The 20,762-nt window shown below is 41.2% G+C and overlaps 1 protein-coding gene across 4 annotated transcripts in view; it reads right to left on the bottom strand.

The window, feature by feature from the left end:
• Positions 1–4,252: 4,252 nt before the first annotated feature.
• Positions 4,253–20,762, bottom strand: part of LOC106080851 (thioredoxin reductase 1, mitochondrial) — a 27,356-nt gene continuing 10,846 nt past the window's right edge. For 3 of the 4 annotated variants that reach the window (XM_013242445.2, XM_013242443.2, XM_013242442.2), the window contains exons 2-6: positions 6,292–6,509; positions 6,102–6,232; positions 5,789–6,018; positions 4,967–5,723; positions 4,253–4,891 (exon numbers count right to left, since the gene is read on the bottom strand). In XM_013242445.2, the coding sequence (XP_013097899.1) occupies positions 4,762–4,891; positions 4,967–5,723; positions 5,789–6,018; positions 6,102–6,232; positions 6,292–6,509 (1,466 nt within the window). In that variant the 3' untranslated portion in view covers positions 4,253–4,761. Of the gene's footprint in view, positions 4,892–4,966; positions 5,724–5,788; positions 6,019–6,101; positions 6,233–6,291; positions 6,510–13,478; positions 13,708–20,762 lie in introns of those variants that run through there. The other variant, XM_013242444.2, reaches the window with a different exon arrangement.

Genomic DNA, 20,762 nt, shown 5'->3' with positions numbered 1-20,762 from the left:
CCAATTCAGTCAGGAAACTAAATTGAAAGTGTCACATTCAGGAGCGAATTTCTAAAAATCAGCGTATTTTTGCCATTTCCAAAGTTAATTTCAATGGAAATTGGCAACAATGTGGTTTAGTATAATTATAATAAAAGATTTTATCGAATTATCGGAATGCAAAACAATTTTGAACAGTAAGCATATTCAAATCATATCTTTTGCGCCCTGAAACGCGTTCAAAGTTGAGAGTTGGTTAACTTATCCTGTCAGGTGCGTGCGTTCATTTTTTGTTTAAGGGTTGGTACCTATAACCATACCTACCTATTACGAATAATTTTAAAGCTTTTTTGGAGTAAGCTTAAAATGGACCCAGCAGCTGCGGTGGTGGCGTCAGACCGTAGCATGTTGTTCTCCCCTGCTATAGGTGTGGATGCTTTGGCACCTGTAGTCAAGAGTAATTCTTCAAGCGCACAACTAGTCGACTAATAAATGAGGAAGAGAAGGATAAACCAGAGGATTCAGACAACGACAGTGTTAATGAAACAGTCATCCCAGCCGAATTGAGAGATGAAGGCAGCGGGATGACCGCAAAAATGAGCCATGGCTTTGCTAAGCTCACCAGAAGACCGAGAAAACGATCCGGCGCACGACGACGAAGACTGTCGAAAGTGCAGGATGCTGGAAGGGATGGAACTGACTGACTAAAATGCTGAAGAAGTAAAAGAGCTCTCCACTTTCAAGTACTCTGTGGCACGACGACAGAGGCAGAGGAGTATGTACCGGTAGCGCATTCGGGCGAAAATGCATGATGATGGAAGGGATGGAACTGACTGACTAAAATGCTGAAGAAGGAAAAGAGCTCCCCGCTTTCAAGTACTCTGGGAAAACCAAGCCAGCCCTCCCGCAATGGAGACTTCAGTCGGTGTCCTGCTAAGGTACACAAAGTCGAACCGTAACGAAGAAGCGCGCACGACCCCTGAGTAGAGCTGGCAATATCGATAATCGCAACATTCGATATTTTCGATAGTTTTAATAATAAATATCAATACTATCGTTAATTTTCCATCACCTATGTTTCAAACGAAAATGAGAAGTAAAAAGAGAAGTAAAGAGAGAGGAGATCGATTTATAAAGAAGCGATATCAATGCACAGATCAAATAAAACCAAGTTTAAAAAAGTCAGTTGGAAGTCATGAGAGAAATCATTGTACGAAATGTTTGCCTAATTGGATGTTAAAATTGCGCCCTCTATAAGCGCGATGCATCTTAAGGGATACATTCAGTGTCGGATTGCTTATTTTTGCAAAACATTTATTTACATATTCAGTCAAAAAATTAAATATCGATATTTTGCCAGTTTACCCTTGAGCCTTCAAGGAGGTCTGTCTTTCTGGAGGTCTTACTTCTAAAAGTAAGCCACAGCCATCACGGAACGGGAAAATGGTCGCTGAAAAGGTAAGGATCCGCCCTCTTACGCCAGAATGGCAAGGAAGAACAACAGAGATGAGCTGACTTATGGAGTCATCAATATCGGCAGTGCAGACGGTAGGATTTCACCAGATCATCGGTCCCAAGTTGAGGATCTGGTTAACGAGCGGATTTTTGAACATGTGTGAAACTCTGTAGAGGGTTCACCTTTACAAAGGATGAGCTGCGAGTATAGAGGGGACATCTTTACGCTGTTTTGCGTCGGCGGAATATATTGATACCGTCACACAGCTCGTCGCAGGTATGCAAGCTACCTGGGAATTGCACAAAGTTCGACCCGGTGAGGAAGATGGATATCCCCCAGCTCACAAAGGCGAGGGGTCTTCATCGGGGGATGGGGCAGTAAATTTGGGACGGAACGCATGTTGGGATTCTTGGGCAAGCAAGACCAAGGTTTGTTCGTAGAGAAGTGGGATGTCTTCCACAGGGAGGAAAAGGAGGAAGGAACTCTCCTTATGGTTGGCATTAATCAAGTCTCCATGACAAGTTTGGCTAAGACTAAAGGTATGGCGCACTACGGGAGCAAGGCTGTCTTTTTCATGATTGGGAAGACTAGGATAGGCAAAAATCCTCATATTGAGATATCAGGCCGTGCAGTGGCAGGTGACTCAATACCGCCCAACAGACAGGGGGCTGACGGTTTCTCTCAATATTGGGAAGACAAAGATAACAAAGATCCTAATAATAAAATAAAACAACAGCAACAGGCAGTGCAGGGGCAAGAGAGCCAACACAGCCTAACGAACAGGGACCCGACGACGCACATTGGAATGGGAAAAAATAAGTGGAAATAAGTCTGCCATTTTGGAACGAATGGAGATATCTTTATGAAATTTTACATGGTTATAGCTGAGGTGTTATCCTGTTTATATGCTGGTCCCTAGATTTCCCAGGGGTCCATTGGTGGGCCTTCAAAGTTGGTCACCTCGGCCCCACAAATGGACAAATTTCTTGATGAAAACACCCAAAATCCCCACACTGGGGAAAGATGTTTGAAAAATTGGCATTTTTTAGTAAAATTTCTGTGTCCTGCTAAGGACACGGATGGCGCAAAAAATTTTTAGCATGCGATTAGTTTACTTGGGACAATGAAAATCTTTTATATAAAAATCAATCTGTGTTCGTTTGACGGTTTGTGTTTGCTTGTGTGTTCCTTATACTCAAAAACTGCTGAACCGATTTTCTTGAATTTTCACAGATGGTGCACAATGATACCGTGGTGAAAATAGGGTACTACATTATTCCCCTCAACCTTATTTTCAGAACGCCAGATCTCGGTGATGGGTGGTGCGATTAAAGCGAAATTAACCTAAAAATAAAAATTTGGTATTCAAATTTCGGATAGGGTACCTAGGGGGCCCCCATCCCCAAAATCTACCAAACATATATTTAGACCAATGAGGACAATATGGGTCTAAAATGAAAGGTTTTTTTTGGATCAAAAAAAGTATCTGATATCTAATTGTCGGACCAAGTGTTAGAAGAACCACCCCAACCCCCAAAACACCACTTAATCGGACATATTTACTGACCATGGCAATATGGGACTCAAATGAAAAGAATTTACGAGTAGAATACGAATCTGATATCCAAATGTGGGACCAAGTTTCTGGGGGTCCACCCCTTCCCCAAACAGGACTTATTTACGAATCATGGCAATATGAGGCTTAAATAAAAGGCATTTGAGTGTAGAATACTAATTTGATAAAAAAGTGGGGCCAAGAGTTTGGGGGGCCGCCCCTCTCGAAAACACCCCCCCCCCCAAAAAAAAAAAGACAATTTTATAACCATAGCAATATGGGGGTCAAATGAAAGGTGTTTGGGAGCAAAGCATGAATTTGATACCAAAATTCGGGTAAAAGTGTCTATGGGGCCACCCCACCCTCATAACACCACCCATTTAGGACATATTTGCTGACCATTCCAATATGGACCGGTCATGTTTGCGGACTATGGAAATATGGGATTCAAATGAAAGATATTTGGGGGTATACCACAAATCTGATATCAGCATTCGGGAACAACTGTCTAGGAGCCGTCCCACCCCCAAATAGTAAGTTCTTGCTCACCGTAACAATTTGCGCCTTAAAGGGAGTGGATCTCGATATTGTTTTTAGGGCCCATACCCCAAACCGGACATATTTGCGGACTTTTGCGATAAGGGGTTTAAATGGAAGGTATTTGAGATTAGAAAGCAAATTTGATATTAAATTTTGAGGCCAATGACAATATGCTGTTCAAATATATGGTATTTGAGAGTAGAGCACGATGCTGATATATTTTCAGGGCTAAGTGTTTGGGGGACATCCCCACTCTCCAAAACACCCCTAAATCGGGCATATTTACCGACCACGTCAATGTGGGGCTTAAATGAAAGATATTGAGGAGAATTGGTCCCCTTTTTCGGGACCAATTTTCTGGGGGTCTACCCCTTTTCCAAAACATCCCCCAAAGAGTAAAAATTTTGGGGCCAAGTGTTTGAAGAAAGTATTAAGGAGAATATTATACCAACCATGAGACAAACATCTCAACAATCAGTTTCTTCTTTATTGAACTATTCCAAGACAGTTGATTGTAAGTCGAGCAGAATTGGCTGGGAAAGTAAAAATGGTTACTTGTGGTCCCTGGTTAAAAGCGGGACAATAAACTTTTCAAATAATCATGTGAAGACAATTTGGCACTTTGATTACTTTAGTTATCTTAAATTGAAGCCATCCATCAAAATATGAAAAATAAAATTAAAATGGCTCAAAGTCGTTGCGGTTTAAACAAAAAAATCAAGTTGGTTTTTTTACATATCATATCCTTTTTATTGAACCGTGATGTTATTACAACTTTATTGGTGTTTATTTTTATTGTGAGTCTAAGAAAGCTTAAAAACACTAAGCTTGGCTTCGTATAAAACATGAAAATAATGAAGAAATCTAAGACAATCAGCAACTCACATTATATAATCGGGAAAGAAATAAATACAAACTAATGGGGATGGTGGGTTTCGAAAGCTACCTCCAGTATTTTGATGACAAAAACTAATTTTTCTCATCAAACTTCATAAGGATGATGATTTGGTGAAAATTTTCCTACTAACATAAACACTGACGGCCGTATTCACAAAACTTAATGAAGCCCCCAAATTAGATTCATTCGATAAGGAAAATCCGCCATATAAATCTATTTCCAAGCTACATTATGTTTTGTGCGCACCGGTGTGAACATTTTTGATGATTTTTAAGTTTCTTTTTGTTTCTAAACATATTTAAATTAGGCAGTACCCATCAAGTATTTAACAGCTTAACTGCAGCAAGAGGCGGGAGTGGGATCCATACCAGATCGCTTTGTAATCGAAAGACGAGTAAATTCTTCGGCGGTTGTGGGATGAATGCCCACAGTGTTCAAGAGGATTTTCATGGTGAGCCCAGATCTGTTAAAAGAAAATACCAAAAAAAAAAAAGGATGAAAATGCAAGTGCCAATGGTTATGTATAGCATCGTCTTACTTGACAGCGGCAGCGAAACCTTGAATAACTTCTCCAGCGACTGGTCCAACATAATGAAGACCCAATACCTTTTGATCTCCACTACGTTCAGCAACAGCCTTCACATAACAGTAGCGAACGCTCTTTTGAGGGATAAAGAATTCAGTGGGCTTATAGAAGCCGTGGAATACCTCAATGTTATCTTCGCCATATTTTTTGATAGCATCCTCTTCGGCCATACCGACACAAGCGTATTCCAAGGGGGAGAAAACTGTAGTAGCGACATCCGTATAGTCCATGATTTGCTTAGAACCACCAAACAAACGACGTGCCAATAACCGACCAGCGTGTATAGCCACAGGTGTCAATTCCGGACGACCATGGATAATGTCACCAATAGCATAAATATGGGGTACATTTGTTTGTTCGGCTTCATTTACGGCAATCTTGTCAGCTTTAACTTGAATTCCTGCAGCATCCAGGTTAAGGTCATCCACCAAACCTTTGCGACCAATGGCCCACAAAACAGTATCGTAAACATCGCTGCCTTCTTCTTGTGTCTCAGTATTGACATATTTGACCAAAAGTCGGCCATCCTCAGTTTTTTCCACAGACTTCGGTATGGTTTTGTGCAGGAAGGGTATACCACGTTCAACCATGGAATCAGCAACTATATTGGCCATTTGTTGGTCAAAGCCGCGCAGCACAATGGAACGAACCATAACGGTGGACTCATAACCCAAACCCTTCAGAAAACCTGCACATTCTAGGCCAATGTCTGCATAAAAATTGTGTTTTATTATTATAATATTTTTGATTAGGATTACAAAATTTCAGACTTACAGCCAGCTCCAACCACCAATGTCTTGCCTGGTGCTCTATCCAAACTGAAAAGATCATCACTGGTGATGCCATATTCTAAAGCGCCAGGAATATCGGGATACCGAGGACGACCACCGACAGCAATAACAATTTTGCTTGCCGTAATTGTGCGTTCGGTGTTATTCTTCAATTTCGCCACAACTGTATGGGGATCCTTGAAGAAACCCAATCCATTTATGTATTCGACTTTTCTAATTAGGCAGAAGGAGAAAATAAAAGCAAACATTTGCATTAAGACTTTTCCATCTTAAACTTTCCCAGCACTATCACTTACTTGTCCCGCAAATCAACACGCGTTACCCAGTTCACGGACTTAATGTGATTCTGCACAGATTGCACCAATTTCTCCCAGTCAGGTTTTATGGCCTCTTTGTTAGGAATTTCCCAGCCATAAGCGGCAGCCTCCTGTAAAATTATTTTGAGTATTACATCGTTTTCAAATTTCGGATAGATGTTTCACATACATGAACGGATTCTCCCAACAGTGACGCTTGGTGCATAAGTTTTTTGGGGATGCAGCCAACATTTACACAAGTTCCGCCAATGCCCCATTTGGTACCTAAAGGAGTGGGTTTGACAAAATCCAAGCAGGCAACTTTAGCACCATTAGCAACAGCTTCTTTTGCGCACGCTAGGCCACCGGAACCACCTCCAATTACAATTAAATCGTAATCATATTCATCTGCAATAAATGTTTCAATTTAAATGTTGTGCTTAGTTTTTGATTTTTTGTTTAAACCATTTGGCCTATTCCAAAAAGGAAATCATATAGAATGCAATGATGACTAGATGAAAAGTCTATATAAATAATTTCCCTCCATTGTCTTTCTTTCCAAATAGAGTACCTTATTGATCCCTTGGGGGAATTTATTTCTCAGGTCTTTGCGTCGATAAGCAAATAAATTTAACTCAATGGGAACCTCATTTAAGAATCGAGACAAATGGGCTACCCTTCCATAGTTGGAAAAATTTATTGATTTCAAGAGTTCAGCGTCGTTATCCGTACGTCACCTCACTTATAGGATCATCGCCGCTTTCTCCTTCTACAGATAGTAGAGATACTTTATTAGAGAAGCGTCCCCCCATAGTCAGGATGTTACGTCCCAAGGTTTGCAGTCGATGGTTAAGCGACTATATTCGAAAGGAGCCTTGCAGATAACTAGTTGCTTGAGCAAGTAATAGGCGATTTTGCTGCCAAGTACTGCGGTGGACCACTTCTCCGCTATACTCGGGAGAAGAATAATGAATGAAGACAATAAAAATACCAAAAACAATTACAATGACAACAATGACACCGATGATGATTGGTTTATCGGCGAGAAGGTGATGGTGAGACTATCGAGGTGGTTTCTGTTCGTCCGACTGATCCGTCCGCGAAGGATAACACCATAATGCAGTCAGAGATCGCTGGCAAGAAGGATGCAACTCTCTCACTACTGGTGGAATCGAAGAAGACAGATGGCGTTGGCTCGTCTGACAAAGGTCTCAGTGTCCGGGTGGGTAGAGGTGGCGCTCATGCTGCAACCAATGGCCCGTAACCAGTCGCAGTAACACCAGTGGAGACTGGGCTAAGAGAGAGAGGGAGTCTGGAGGCATGAAGGTGGTTGCACCAACTTTCTCGGCCTGGAGGAGTCCTCTGCCAATTGTCGAGGAGCCTTCTAACTCGCGACGGGCGGCTTCTCTCTCGCAATATACCTCATAGCAGTCTCCTATGGAGAGAATAACACTACAGGTAGCATGATTCCCACTGGGAATCCCACACGCACAATACCTTTCCGGTCGACAGGTTGGAAAGGGGCGAACAGGCCTTACGGACTAGAGATTGGCCATTGTGGAAGCTGATGGAAAGGTCAGCTCACTCCACTGGAAGGAGTTCGAAATCAGGTTAGTCAGGCTGATGCTTTCAGATAAGTGGGGCGATGATATAATGTTTGAGGAGAAGGATTGTGCCAGCGAAAAATTCAAGGATTTCTTGTGTTGGGCAATTGAGAACATTGAGTTCCCCTTGGTCAGGGGCGAAGCTCAAGGTTATATTAAAGACTGAATTGCCTGTTCGGATAGTGGCTACAGTATGGATCCCGACTGATGGTACTGAGTCGGACCTGCTGTCGTTGCTGAGGAAGCAGAAGGTCGGGCACTGCACAGACAGGTGGAAAGTTATTTCCACAAAACCCTGCGCAGAGTGAAGATCTGATTTTGAAGGCATATATTGACGAGGATTCGGAACGCTACCTGAGGGATAGAGAATGCAGACTAAAGTTTGGGTTTTCAGTTCTGCCGTGTCCGGCTCCAGAAGTCAAAAAAAGGGTTCGAACGGGTTCGTTCAAAAAAAGAAAGTAACACTCGGTGGCTGTCTCGAGCTAAGTTCTTCTTCGATTCTATAACTCCTCTGTAGAGAATTCAATGATTCAAAAACCTCTAGGTTGAGCAATGAGAATTAAACCATCTCGGGTGACAAGGCGGATAAGGACATGGATAAAAAGAGCTTAAATCTAATCGTTCAATCTAATTAAATCAATGACGATCTGACGGCGGTGAGATTAAAGAGGAGAAACTCGACCCCCTTGCTCATTTCATCTGTATACCTGCCCTATGAGGAAACGCACCCATCGGACCCAATGATGCGGTGCGGACGCTTGTGCGCTGATCTTGGAGGAGTTCTGATATCAATGGAGGAGTTCCGATATCAATGGAGGAGTTCTGATATCAATGAAAGAGGTGAGTAGATTTATGATTTTATCCTATTGTGTTGCCCAAAAAGTAATTGCGGATTTTTCATATAGTCGACGTTGACAAATTTTTTCACATCTTGTGACTCTGTAATTGCATTCTTTCTTCTGTCAGTTATCAGCTGTTACTTTTAGCTTGCTTTAGAAAGTGTAAAAGAAGTATATTTGATTAAAGTTCATTCTAAGTTTTATTAAAAATGCATTTACTTTCTTTTAAAAAAACCGCAATTGCTTTTTGGAGAACCAGTAGATTCTGGTCTGCCAGTGTTTTTTGTTGAATTTGGATTTGGATGTTGGGCCAGTGGTTTTTGTTGAATTCTTAAGAATTCGAATAGTCAGATTGACTTCTGTATGGGTGCAGTAGCTTTCAGGCAGAGGTTAACGTCATCCTTAGGGTTTTGGATGTGATCCTGAGTCAGGAGCGGCGGCTCTCTCAGACTGTTACCATTTATGTGGACAGTCAGAGAGGGTGCTGTCGGAGTGTGCTAGCATCAAAGGGTTATGGGTAACGAAGCAGCTGACGAGCTGGCCAGATTTGAGTCGCGGATGGACTTTGGAAGTGCGACGCCGATGGTAAACGCTCCTTTGTGTGGCTGTTTGGGATGGCGGATTCCTACTATGGACTGACATTGTAGGCTTGGACTGACATTGTAGGCTGCAGGTTTGCCAAGGCCCTGCGGCCGAGTTGGATTGTTGGCGGGAGTCTTGACCGACCACTGACCAGATCGCTGACATGGCGAGCCTATCGCCTCATCGGTAGGATGAGGATTTTTGCAGGGTCAATGGGAAGAGGAGGAATTGGATACAATTAAGCATCTGCTGAGCCAGTGCCCATCGATGACGGGGGGATTATGGGTGAATCTATCTCTACAGTCATTCGACCACCGAGTCATTCTAGAATATTGCAAGGGTCTGGGATGGCTGACGGGGCGACCTTCTAGTCGGCGAGACTTCTTTTGGTCTTTTTTCGTTTTTATTTATATTTTCTTAATAGCTTTCGTTTTTCTCTTCTTTCCTATTTTTTTCTTTCTAGGACGGACCAAATAGACCAGAGGTCTCCGAGTTGGCAACTGCGGTTGCCAGGCGCGAGCCCTTTAATATAACCTAACCTAACACGAAGTGACAATGTTGCTGCTACGAGTACATCTTTGGTGTGCTGAGAAAGTTTTATTCACATTCACACACTTTTGACCAAATCGTACCAATGTGGCAATTTTTCTTCAGTGTGACCTGTCTATAAACGATTTGTATATGTTATATTGTTCTTCTGTTTTTCCTATTTCTCTTGATTTATTTCGTTATTGCATTAATGCTCACACATGTTAATCAAGTTAAATTCAATGTTCTATTTGCTGTAATGACTAACTCATCACATACTATAAAAATAAAATTTTATTATTATAGTATGTGACTTTTTTTGTATGTGAAACCGTAATGAATAAATAAAAAAATTCAACTATTTATTTTAATTCAAGCTCAAGGTCGTTTTTTTATTTAAATTTTCAGTTTTTTTCAATGGGCGAAATATTGACAAATAAATGAAAATTTAAATCAAAAACAAAGACTTTGATCTATCTAAGGGGCGCCCCACCCATAAGCAAACCGCGAAAGGGATACACGGAGCGACCCAGTTTCGGCCACTTTAGTTCGCTAAACAATTAAAATGAAAAACACGTTAAGTTAGGCCGGACCAAAATCCTATTTATAACGCAAGAATTGTATTCGAGAAATCGATATACATTTATACAGCTGTATCACATTACGTTCCGATCTAGACTATAACCGGCAAGGGTTCGAGGTGTCAAAAACAACTTGCAGTTTCAAATTTTCTTTGATATCGAGTTTTTAGTACAATTTGGGCCCATCCTTTTTACATTTAATCGCAAAACGGACTATACGGCTATGCAAATTTTCCCATGAAAATTCCATTAAGGAACTGGGACAAACTTCTCACAAATCAATGAGTGCTCTCCAATTTGATTTTGAGCTCAATGATGAGGAACCACCTTTTTATAGCCGAGTCCGAACGGCGTGCCGCAGAGCCACATCTTTTTGGGAAGAAATGTTTACATGGCAACGTGCCTCATAAATGTCGCCAGCATTAGGAGGGGATAACCAACGCTGAAAAATTTTCTGATGTTTCTGCCAGGATTCGAACCCAGGCGTTCAGAGTCATAGGCTAACCTCTGCGCTACGACAGCTTTGTAAAAAAGTTCGAGATCGGTCTTTATGGCGGAATATTTTATTATGAATCTCGACACCTCGCCCGAAGTTCAACATAATGGGTGCGGACCAAATTTACAACTTTTAACACCCGAATTTACAACTTGGGGGGAGGGGGTGGAATTGCAAAAAAAATCAAATTTTTTGCACCCCTCCTTAAATTGACCCCAGAAACACGAACATGAAGTCAGTTTTTTGGGCTCGGGCCTGGGGGCCTCAAAAGGGGTTTTCCCCCTCATCAAGTTAAATGACAACGAATAAAGGCAATATGGTTTTAGAATTAAATAAATTTTGCGTAGAATACGACAATTAATAGGCGGGTGCTCGCCGCTTATGGCGTTATTTTCCAAGAAAAAAACAACATTTTTTTTTCCAAAATAAAAAATTAGAAAGATTTTTTCGCTTATGGCGTTATTTTCAAAAAAAAAAAATCAAAAAAAATTGTGCGATTTATTTAATGGTAATGTAAATAGACTATTTTTTTAAAAAATTAAAAAAAAAAACGCACGTTTTTTTAGTTTTTGGCCTCTTCGTATTCCATCGCAGGATATTGCTACATGCTACGGCTACAGACCATTTTGTTCAATGTTTTCTATTCAAAGAATAGCACAGCAAAGAACTTTCAAAAGTAAGGCAAAATGTGTGATGTTGCTCAAAAGCATTTGACCGGTTTTCTGCAACACGATTTCGGATTCGCCAAAATCAGCTGAAATTTGATAAATGGATCACATGGTGGTTTGCATACCAACCCAACCAGAGTAGGTTTGAAAGCACATATCTGAATTTGAACAGGGCTCTTTAAGACGACTTGATTCACAAGCGCAATAGAAAACAAGTAAAATCGTAACTTATCCAGCAATGCCAATAGCAACGAAAAAACACAATTTTGCCGAACTTATTTGTTCTCTGTTCTCGGCCGATGCTGCCAGTGCTGTTTTGTGTATAGGCAGTGATAAATGCGACGTGCCTTTTGTTTGGTTTGTCTGTTTGCGCTACATATTCCCTTAGGTTAGGTTAGGCTAGGTTGGAAAGAGGGTGCGGATATTAAACCGCCCCATGTCACTATGGACATACACCTAAGCCAGTAATCGGCTTCTTATGCGCTCTAAATACTAAAAAAGTAACCTCGAAAAAGAAAATCTAAGTTAGGAATTCGGAGCTACTTACAAAATCCCTAACTGCCACGCCCCTTAGTTGGTTTATGTCTGTTATTGTGTCCCCAGCTAAGTACCGGCATCTTTTAGCCGCGAAAGCCGGGCAAAGACATAGGAAATGCTCAACGTCTCATTATCATCTGCCCACATTCCTTACACATGCTTTCACTTGCTGCACCGATTTTGCTTAAGTGAGCTCGTAGTCTTATGTGTCCCGTTATGATACCAATAGCTATACTGACCTCCTTCTTTCTTCCTTTCAGTGATAGCTTAGTCCTCTCACGATCCGGATCACCCTATAGGATTTTCGCCGTCCTACCGACTGTTTTGCTGTTCCACAGTATAACATGCGCATTTGTCACCCACGCCCTTAACTCGGACTGCGTCGACCCGAAAGGCTTCGGGTTAACCAATTTTATTGACGGCAGTCCTCTGGCCTTCTCTGCCAAATCGTCTGCCCTTTCATTTCCCCTTACTCTGTTATGACCCGGCACCCAAACGATGGGGATTGTGCCATTATCAGAGAAGGCATTAATCTCCTTTTTACATTCCAAGATTGGTCGTGATCTTACCGTCCTGGTTGTTATTGCCCTTATGGCCATTTTACTGTCCGTAAAGATGTTCACACCCGGATCTCCGCCTGCAGGACTGTATTATGGTCAGGCAGTCTAAAACAGATCTCAGTCTGGGTTCTCAATGTAGACCCCCAGGCTCCAATGCAGACATTTTGTCATACTATTGAAAGCTCTTTGCTGTGCTAGTCATTGAATGGAAAGCATTAGACGAAATGTTCTATAGCCGGACAATATCCTGCAATGGAATCTAAATATGATTTTAAGATCAAAAGAGAAAGCGCAAACAGACGTTTCCTTTAATTTAAGTACCATTTTGCCAATATTCGGCGTCATTTCACTTGATGAGGAGCCGAAAAAACGGGCTTCATGTTCCTGGGTATTCAAAATATTAAGATTTTTTTTGCCATTTTTTCCGTAAACTGAACTTCAACCGGCAAAACTAAGTGTACGATTTTTGGAATTTTTGGAAGAATTGGAATTGTATGCACTAAGTCCTTATCGTTTTGGGGTTTGACTAATTTTTCTCAATCCCATGGCAGCCGGTTGTACGTACCGGATTGACCCGATGGAACGCTTCATCGACAAGGGCTGCCGCCTCGGTGTATAACACTGCTACAACAACAACAACTTATTTCTCAATCCCATGGCAGCCGGTTGTACGTACCGGATTGACCCGATGGAGTTCTCCATCGGCAAGGGCTGCCACCTTAGTGTACAACACACTGTTAAAACAACAACAACAACTAATTTCTAAACTTACTTTCACACCATCATCTAGAGGTCAGTCTTGAATTCTTTATTGGAATCACAATTCTAGTTTTTTTTTTTTTGTTTTTAATTTCAATGTTAGTCAACGCTCTGGCAACAGCAACAAAAACCCACAAAGGATTATTCACTTTTTGCAAATTTCTGTGAAATATGTACATAGTTTTGAATGATACACAACAGTAACGACGTCATAGTCTGCTACCTTCTATTTCCTTTGGTGTTGGTCGACACCGCGACAAAACTACGCCCATTCTCTGAGGTTTTTAATTACAAACGAAAAATCAGAGAAGTAGAGTTTAAACTACTGCCACCTCCTTTTGTAATCGATGTGATGCGATATGGCCTTTTGAGTGTTCAATAATCTATATTTTCTATTCACAAAAACCGCGGCCAATAACCAGACAACACTACTTGACACTCTCTTTGCGTTCTGCTCTATGGTTTATGAATTAAGTATGGAAAAATATAAATTGCTTTTTGCTTACTCAAATTAGAAACAAAAACATACAGCAGACGACAGATAACTTGATGAAATCATCGAATTTTTCATTTTTTTTTTTTTTTCATTTTGTTGCTGTTGTCGTTGTTGCAGCTGATGGTGATGGCGATGTTTTCAAGAGAAGATTTGTAAATCAGATGTCGATTTTGTTACTTTCTTTTCGGTTTGTAGTTAAAAACAGAAACAAACCGCTGTAACAGATGTGGGTTTCTCGTTTTGAGAGTTATTGTAGTTATTTTCCTAGCACAAACTGATAGCAGAGGATCGCTAAATACTGTTTGATATTTAAAAAAATAATACACAAAATTGACAAGCAATGAGAGAACCATAGGAATATTTATTGTAATAAATACCTCAACCAAATGCTTCACAAAATGAATCTGGGAAATAATTTGTTCAACAATAGCGTGACGTTGTTAGGTGGCTGTTATTTGATTTTTAATAAGCGCACGATATTCTTATGAATATACAGCGAGAGTTAAAAATGATGAAATTGTTTACAAAAACTGGTTTTACACTAGCCACTTTGTGATGACTAATAAGTAATTCGTTTATTTTTAATTTGCTGTATTTTTTGAAGAGTACTTATTATATATTGCCTGGATATTCAGCGAAGCAAGTGAGTATCTATCGTTGGAGAAATTATTTGGATAAAAATTATTTTCACATCATATCTATGTTGTGGATTGTGAAGGTTGGTAGTTTAAGGTACGCCGAGTTGTTGTATGGGCGAATTACCAATACGGGGGCAAGGGCTGCCACCGCACACTGGTAAAACAACAACCAATGCGGAGGTCATGGGTTCAATACCCACTAGAGGCTTGTCTGTAGCTACTGTGGTATCACAATGGACCTAATTGTCCAATTGAGTCAGTTTAAAAAGCAGTCACTCCAACCTAACCCATTGTACTTTTATTGTACATTGTACTATTTTTTGTAACATAATGAGGGAAAAGAATAGGTTAGGTTAGGTTGAAAAGAGGGTGCAGATATTAATCCGCCCATGCCACTATGAACATACACTTTAGCCAGTAATCGGCTTGTTGTGCGCTCTAAATACTAAAAAATTAACCTCTAAAAAGAAAAATTTAAGTTAGAAATTCCGTGTTACTTACAAAATCCTTAATTGTTTTCAATACCACTCCCCTAAGGTGGTTCATGTCTAATATTGTGTCTCCACCTAAGTACCGGCGTCTTTTAGACGCGAAGGCGGGGTAATGACAAAGGAAATGCTCCAAAGTCTCATCATCTATTGGGTTGCCCAAAAAGTAATTGCAATTGGATTTTTAAAAGAAAGTAAATGCATTTTTAATAAAACTTAGAATGAACTTTAATCAAATATACTTTTTACACTTTTTTTCTAAAGCAAGCTAAAAGTAACACCTGATAACTGACAGAAGGAAGAATGCAATTACAGAGTCACAAGCTGTGAAAAAATTTGTCAACGCCAACTATATGAAAAATCCGCAATTACTTTTTGGGCAACCCAATATTATCTCACATGATATCACTTGCCGCACCGATTTTACATAAGTGAGCTTACATACTGACTTCCTTCTTGCTTCCTTTCACTAATAGGATTTTCGCCGTCCTAACGACCGTTTCGCTGTACCACAATGTTGCATGCGCGTTCGTCGCTCACTCCCTTAACTCGGACTGCATCGCCCCGAAAGGCTTCGGGTTAACCAAGTTTATTGACGGCAGTCCTCCTCTGGCCTTCACCGACAAATCGTCTGTTTTGTATTATTTTTCTAAAAACTGTTATTGTGTCCATACATTTACGCCACATATATCTATCTAGGACTTTAGCCCGGGGCAAAGTAAGGAAATACAAATGACGACCGGAGCCGACTATTTATTGGGTTGCCCAAAAAGTAGAAGTAAAGGATTTTTCATATAGTCGGCGTTGACAAATTTTTTCCCAGCTTGTGACTCTGTAATTGCATTCTTTCTTCTGTCAGTTATCAGCTGTTACTTTTAGCTTGCTTTAGAAAAAAAGTGTAAAAAAAGTATATTTGATTAAAGTTCATTCTAAGTTTTATTTAAAATGCATTTAGTTTCTTTTAAAAAATCCGCAATTAATTTTTGGGCAACCCAATAAAACCATTCCTCACCGAGTCTACCTATTACTTTTAAGCAAATACGAAAACGAAAAAGATATGGTAGCTGCAAAATTGATTACCTAATGTAAATAATTCATAAGTGTTACTTGCACTAGGAGGGGATAACCACCAACAAGCGTTCACCGTCAAAGGCAGACATGACAACCCCTGAGGTACGATGAAAACAATGTATGTTTAAATCTAGTCAGATTTTGATTTTGCATACCTTTTGAGATATCGAATATAATCTCTTCCAAGATTTGTTGTAACCTAAATTATAGCTACTGCAGTCATAAAAGCACATATCGGTTAAAAGATTTTTGTGGAAGATTTGTACAATGTGATTTAGTGTCTCCCAAACATTATACAATATTACGGAACAAATCAGAGTGAAAATGACTTTTCACAATATCAACTGAATGCTGCCCGATCCAAATTTAAGCTCAATGATAAGCTGACCACCTGTTTCATGCCGAGTCCGAATGGCACGTCACTGAAAAGTGACACCTCTTTGAGAAGTTGTACATGGCTGAAATACTCACAAATGTTGCCAGCATTTAGTGAGGGGATAACCACCGGTGAAAATATTTGAAGCTGTTCTCGTCGGCGGGATGGAAGATTTGTTGTACATTAAATTATGGCTACTAGTCATGAAAGCACGTATAGGTAGGAATATTTTTACGAGTTTTACCATTTCCCGTGAACTGATATCTGAAGGGGCTCCCCTTTCATATATCAAGGGTAGCACCCTCCACCTTATCCTAGTTTGCAAAAACGCTAGAGCTCGCAGACGGGTTGAGCGATTCAAGCAAAATTTTGTTTGCCCTCTTATAGTAACATGAATACAAAAATTGGAATCCAAGTTTGGGGTTGTCTGACTAGGGGCCTTATTACCCCAAAGCCCGCCAAATTAATATATAGGCCAATTATAACAATATGGGACTCAAATAAATGATTACGAGGAGGTGCATCAACTCGCCAAACATATCTATTGCATGCTCTGATATCCTGAGGGACGTATCATGCCAAGCCGTCATTTCTTTGGGATCCACCACCTCCCCATAATACTCACCGTCGACAGACCACCCGACTTCAAAACATCTGAGCGCCCGACGTTTATCAACCAGAAGATGGCCGATTGGGGCGGCTTCAGATAATACACCAATCGCCGCTTTAGTGAAATGACACCCACCTCAGGGAACTGAATCTGGAAATAAACAGGGTAGTCGACGATCCTAAGCGGAATTTGTGGCTGCAAAACTTGGAGCACTTCAAATTTGGTACCAGTTAGGCAAGCTGTGGTCTACTGTTAAGTAACTCTCGAACCCCGGTAGAAGGAATGACAGGACCTCAGTCACTTTTGGCGACGTAACTGATACTGACCCGAAGGGTTGTCCCAGGTTGGTCAACCGTTAATTTACTGTGCATCCCGAGAGTGACAGTGCTAGAAGGAGAGCCATTCGTCCTATCCGTGGTCTCCGAGCCGACAGACAGTCCTCACAACAAATGCCATCCGTGGCGACAAGTCATCCAAGGCTTTAGGCCCCGACAGAATCCCTACATTGATTCTGAAGAATATGGATTTACCTGAAGTCGAGTATCTAAAAACTGTCCTCAACCTGTCTTTGAACACTCTTATAGCACCTGATGTCTGGAAGATGGGCAGTGATCCCGCTACTGAAGCCTGGAAAGAACTAGAATAAGTGGGAGTCGTACAGACCAATCTCCCTTTTCACACTAGTAGCCAAGACGCTTTACAGACTACTCCTCCCGAGCATCAGCATGGATTTCGAAGACTGCATAGCACAACAGACTGCATAGCACATGTCTTCACCGCACACATTTGCCGTGACATCAACCAGGACGGTTCTCGCGGCACTGAACCTATCAAAAGCACTCGGGCAATCTTTTTAAGACGTTGCTAACACATTCCTCCATACAGGCCTTAAACATTAGTTCATTAATTATCTGTGTGGTCGCCTATCATTGATTTAATTTAGGGATATATAGTGAAACAGGGAGTTCCCCAAGACGGAGTGATATCTTCGGCACTGTTGAACCTCTACTAATCTTCCATTTCACCCCCTCCAGACGGCATAAAGATCGTATCATATGCGGACAATTGTATGATCATTAATCATGATGTTCCAAAATCCTTAGCCACATTTGACAGCTGTCACACATTCTCCCCATATCCCACAGCAATTTGCGACAAAGTCAAAAGTACAAACAAGGTCCTCAATTCCCCACTTACCGGCATTACTTGGGGTGCTGACAAAAAAAACCTTCCCGGCAAGGGTTAGCTGTGAACACCATACAGGCTGGAACTTTGTGGTCCGATCTATGAGATGCTCATAGTTGTCACGTGAAGCCTCCATACACAGTAGCTGCCTGCAACGGCAGTCGCGGACAATCAGCGGTATCGAGCATAGAGTCTCAGTGAGAGGTCTGGCGACATCGGCCTTTCATAAAGACTGAGTGCCTATGATCCTCGATATTATGAGGCGACTTATTAGAGACTATGGCCACCATGTTCCCGCAGCAAATGTGGCTACAACAACAACATAGAATCCTTGTTTACCAACTACAAAGCAGTTGACTGGTCTGTGGTAAGTTATGCAGCGCCAATCGCCAGCTATGTGACACGCATTGGAATAATATTCAGATCTGTCAGAACACCGCTCTTCGTACTGCGACGGGCTGTAGGGGACAAAGAACCTTACTGTGCAAAGACAACTACATGCTATCCAAGCAATAACGTCTGGGATGTTATCGCAGGGACCATCCAAATCATCATCTTGTGGATAGGTATCCACCGCTCAAAACCTTAAGGTGGTCTAGAGTGAGAGGTTCAGCGCTACAAAAGAGAGCCCTAGAACAACGGGTCTAGACAACATACTTGCTGACACAGAAGCAGATGAGGTGAATAGCTACCGGTTGAATGTGGTCCTTGGAGAATGATCGCCTCCCATTGTACCTGAAGAAATTGACCTCCACCGGCAAACCAGGAGCCGCTTTCGTATCGAATTAAATTTCATTTGGTATTTAATGGACGTTATACCACTTTCATACTCATTTTAATATAATTTTTTTCATAAATTACGAACGATTTAAAAATTCACGTTGTTAAATTTAAAAAATCCTCGTTGAATAAAGAAATAGCTAATTCACAATAGAGATATTTCGAACGATTTTACTCGTTCACGAATGCGCTAATTCGGCCCCAGAGTAGTTCTAGCTCAATTACGATCCGGTAGATGCAGCCGTCTGAACTCCTACAGAGAGCAAGGATTGATGTCAACGTGCAGGATGTGTCTCCTGATTGTGAACTGGGACTACACGACACACGTCACCTGCCAAAGCCACTCGACTCAGACCTAGATCCCTTTGAACTTAGTCGCAAAGTTCCTGGATTTGGATATTCAACAGATTTAAGCAGATTAATGGAATTTCAGAGAAGATAATGAATCTGATATCCAAGTTTGAGGGCCACTCCACCCTTAAAACACTCCCCAAATCGGACATATTGCCGACCATGGCAATGTGGGACTCAAATGAAAGGTTTTTGGAAGTAGAGCACGGAATTAATATCCACTTTCCGTACCAAGAACAAGAAAAGAAGGCTCAGCGGAACGAACCCGGACCAGCTAGTATCTAAATAAAGACCGAGTTTTCCCAAAATCGTCCTTGGGTCCAAAAAGTTGCCAATTTCATGGCAACCTGACAACAAATTCCAGCTAACTGACAAAGCTAAATCGAATCAAGAAGTTATTCTAGGCCGATCGATAGCTTAACAAATCGTTTAGTTCTTCGTCTTTGTGTTGTAAACCAATGCACCAAGTTATAATACCCTGTACCAAAGAATGACCAATGTACCATTTCTTTGTATGCATGTTTTGCGTATCTATTATATAAAAATTAAAGTGTTGGAAAAAGAGTACGAAACTAATATACACATTTGGTGTCAAGTTCCACGGGGGCCATCCCACTCCAAAAATCAGCCCAAAACGAACATGTAGGCCGATCGGGACAATATGAGATTCAAAGGAGAGGTTAAGTTAGGTTTAAGTGGCAGTCTGCCACCAGACTTACTTAGACGTTTTCGTCCATTGTGATACCACAGGAACAGAAGAAGGAAGAAGCCTTCTAGTTCCTACCGTTGAACAATCCAGATCGCTTTAAAAAGTCCAATAACTTGCGAATGTTCACATTCGCTAAATCAGACAGGTTCTCAACCTAACCTAAAGTGGAACTCTTTCTAAATGCTAGTGCGGGACACACACACAGAAGGTGTTCTATTGTCTCCTCTTCCTCGATGTCGCTACAGCTTCTGCAAAAGTCGTTGCTGGCAATCTTCAGTCTGTCAGACAGTGACCTGTCATGACGGACACAATGAGTGAGACGTCTGTTCTAGCTAATGGCAGTAAACCGGTAGACCTCTTCATGTCTAGATGAGGCTATATAGTTTGGAATGCTCACAGCCCCCTCTTTGTGACCATCTATCATTCGTTGCCCTTCGGGCCTGGTCTGAAAACTTAGCTTACATGTCGCTAGAGGCGTACCCACAGATTCCAGTGTCCCTGGAGTGTGTAAGGTAGTTCCTAGCTTCGCCAAAACCACCTCTGAAAACTTTTATGATGTTCTCGCCAGGATTCGAACCCAGGCGTTCAGCGTCATAGGCAGACATGCTAACCTCTGCGCTACGGTGGCCTCCATCAAATATCTTCAGTTTGGTCTATAATTTAACCATGAATCGTCTTACAAACGAACAATGCTGGCAATTATTACATTTTATTATCAAAATGCGTGCTTTGTTAAGAAAGTTCATCGCGCGCTTCTTCCATTTTACGACGAAGCTCATTTTTGGCTTAATGGTTACGTAAAT

Source organism: Stomoxys calcitrans, chromosome 4, assembly GCF_963082655.1.
Source record: "Stomoxys calcitrans chromosome 4, idStoCalc2.1, whole genome shotgun sequence".
NCBI classification, from domain to species: Eukaryota; Metazoa; Arthropoda; class Insecta; order Diptera; family Muscidae; genus Stomoxys; species Stomoxys calcitrans.
The sequence above is the reverse complement of the archived record's forward strand: the minus strand, read 5'-3'. Positions and strand labels throughout refer to the sequence as shown.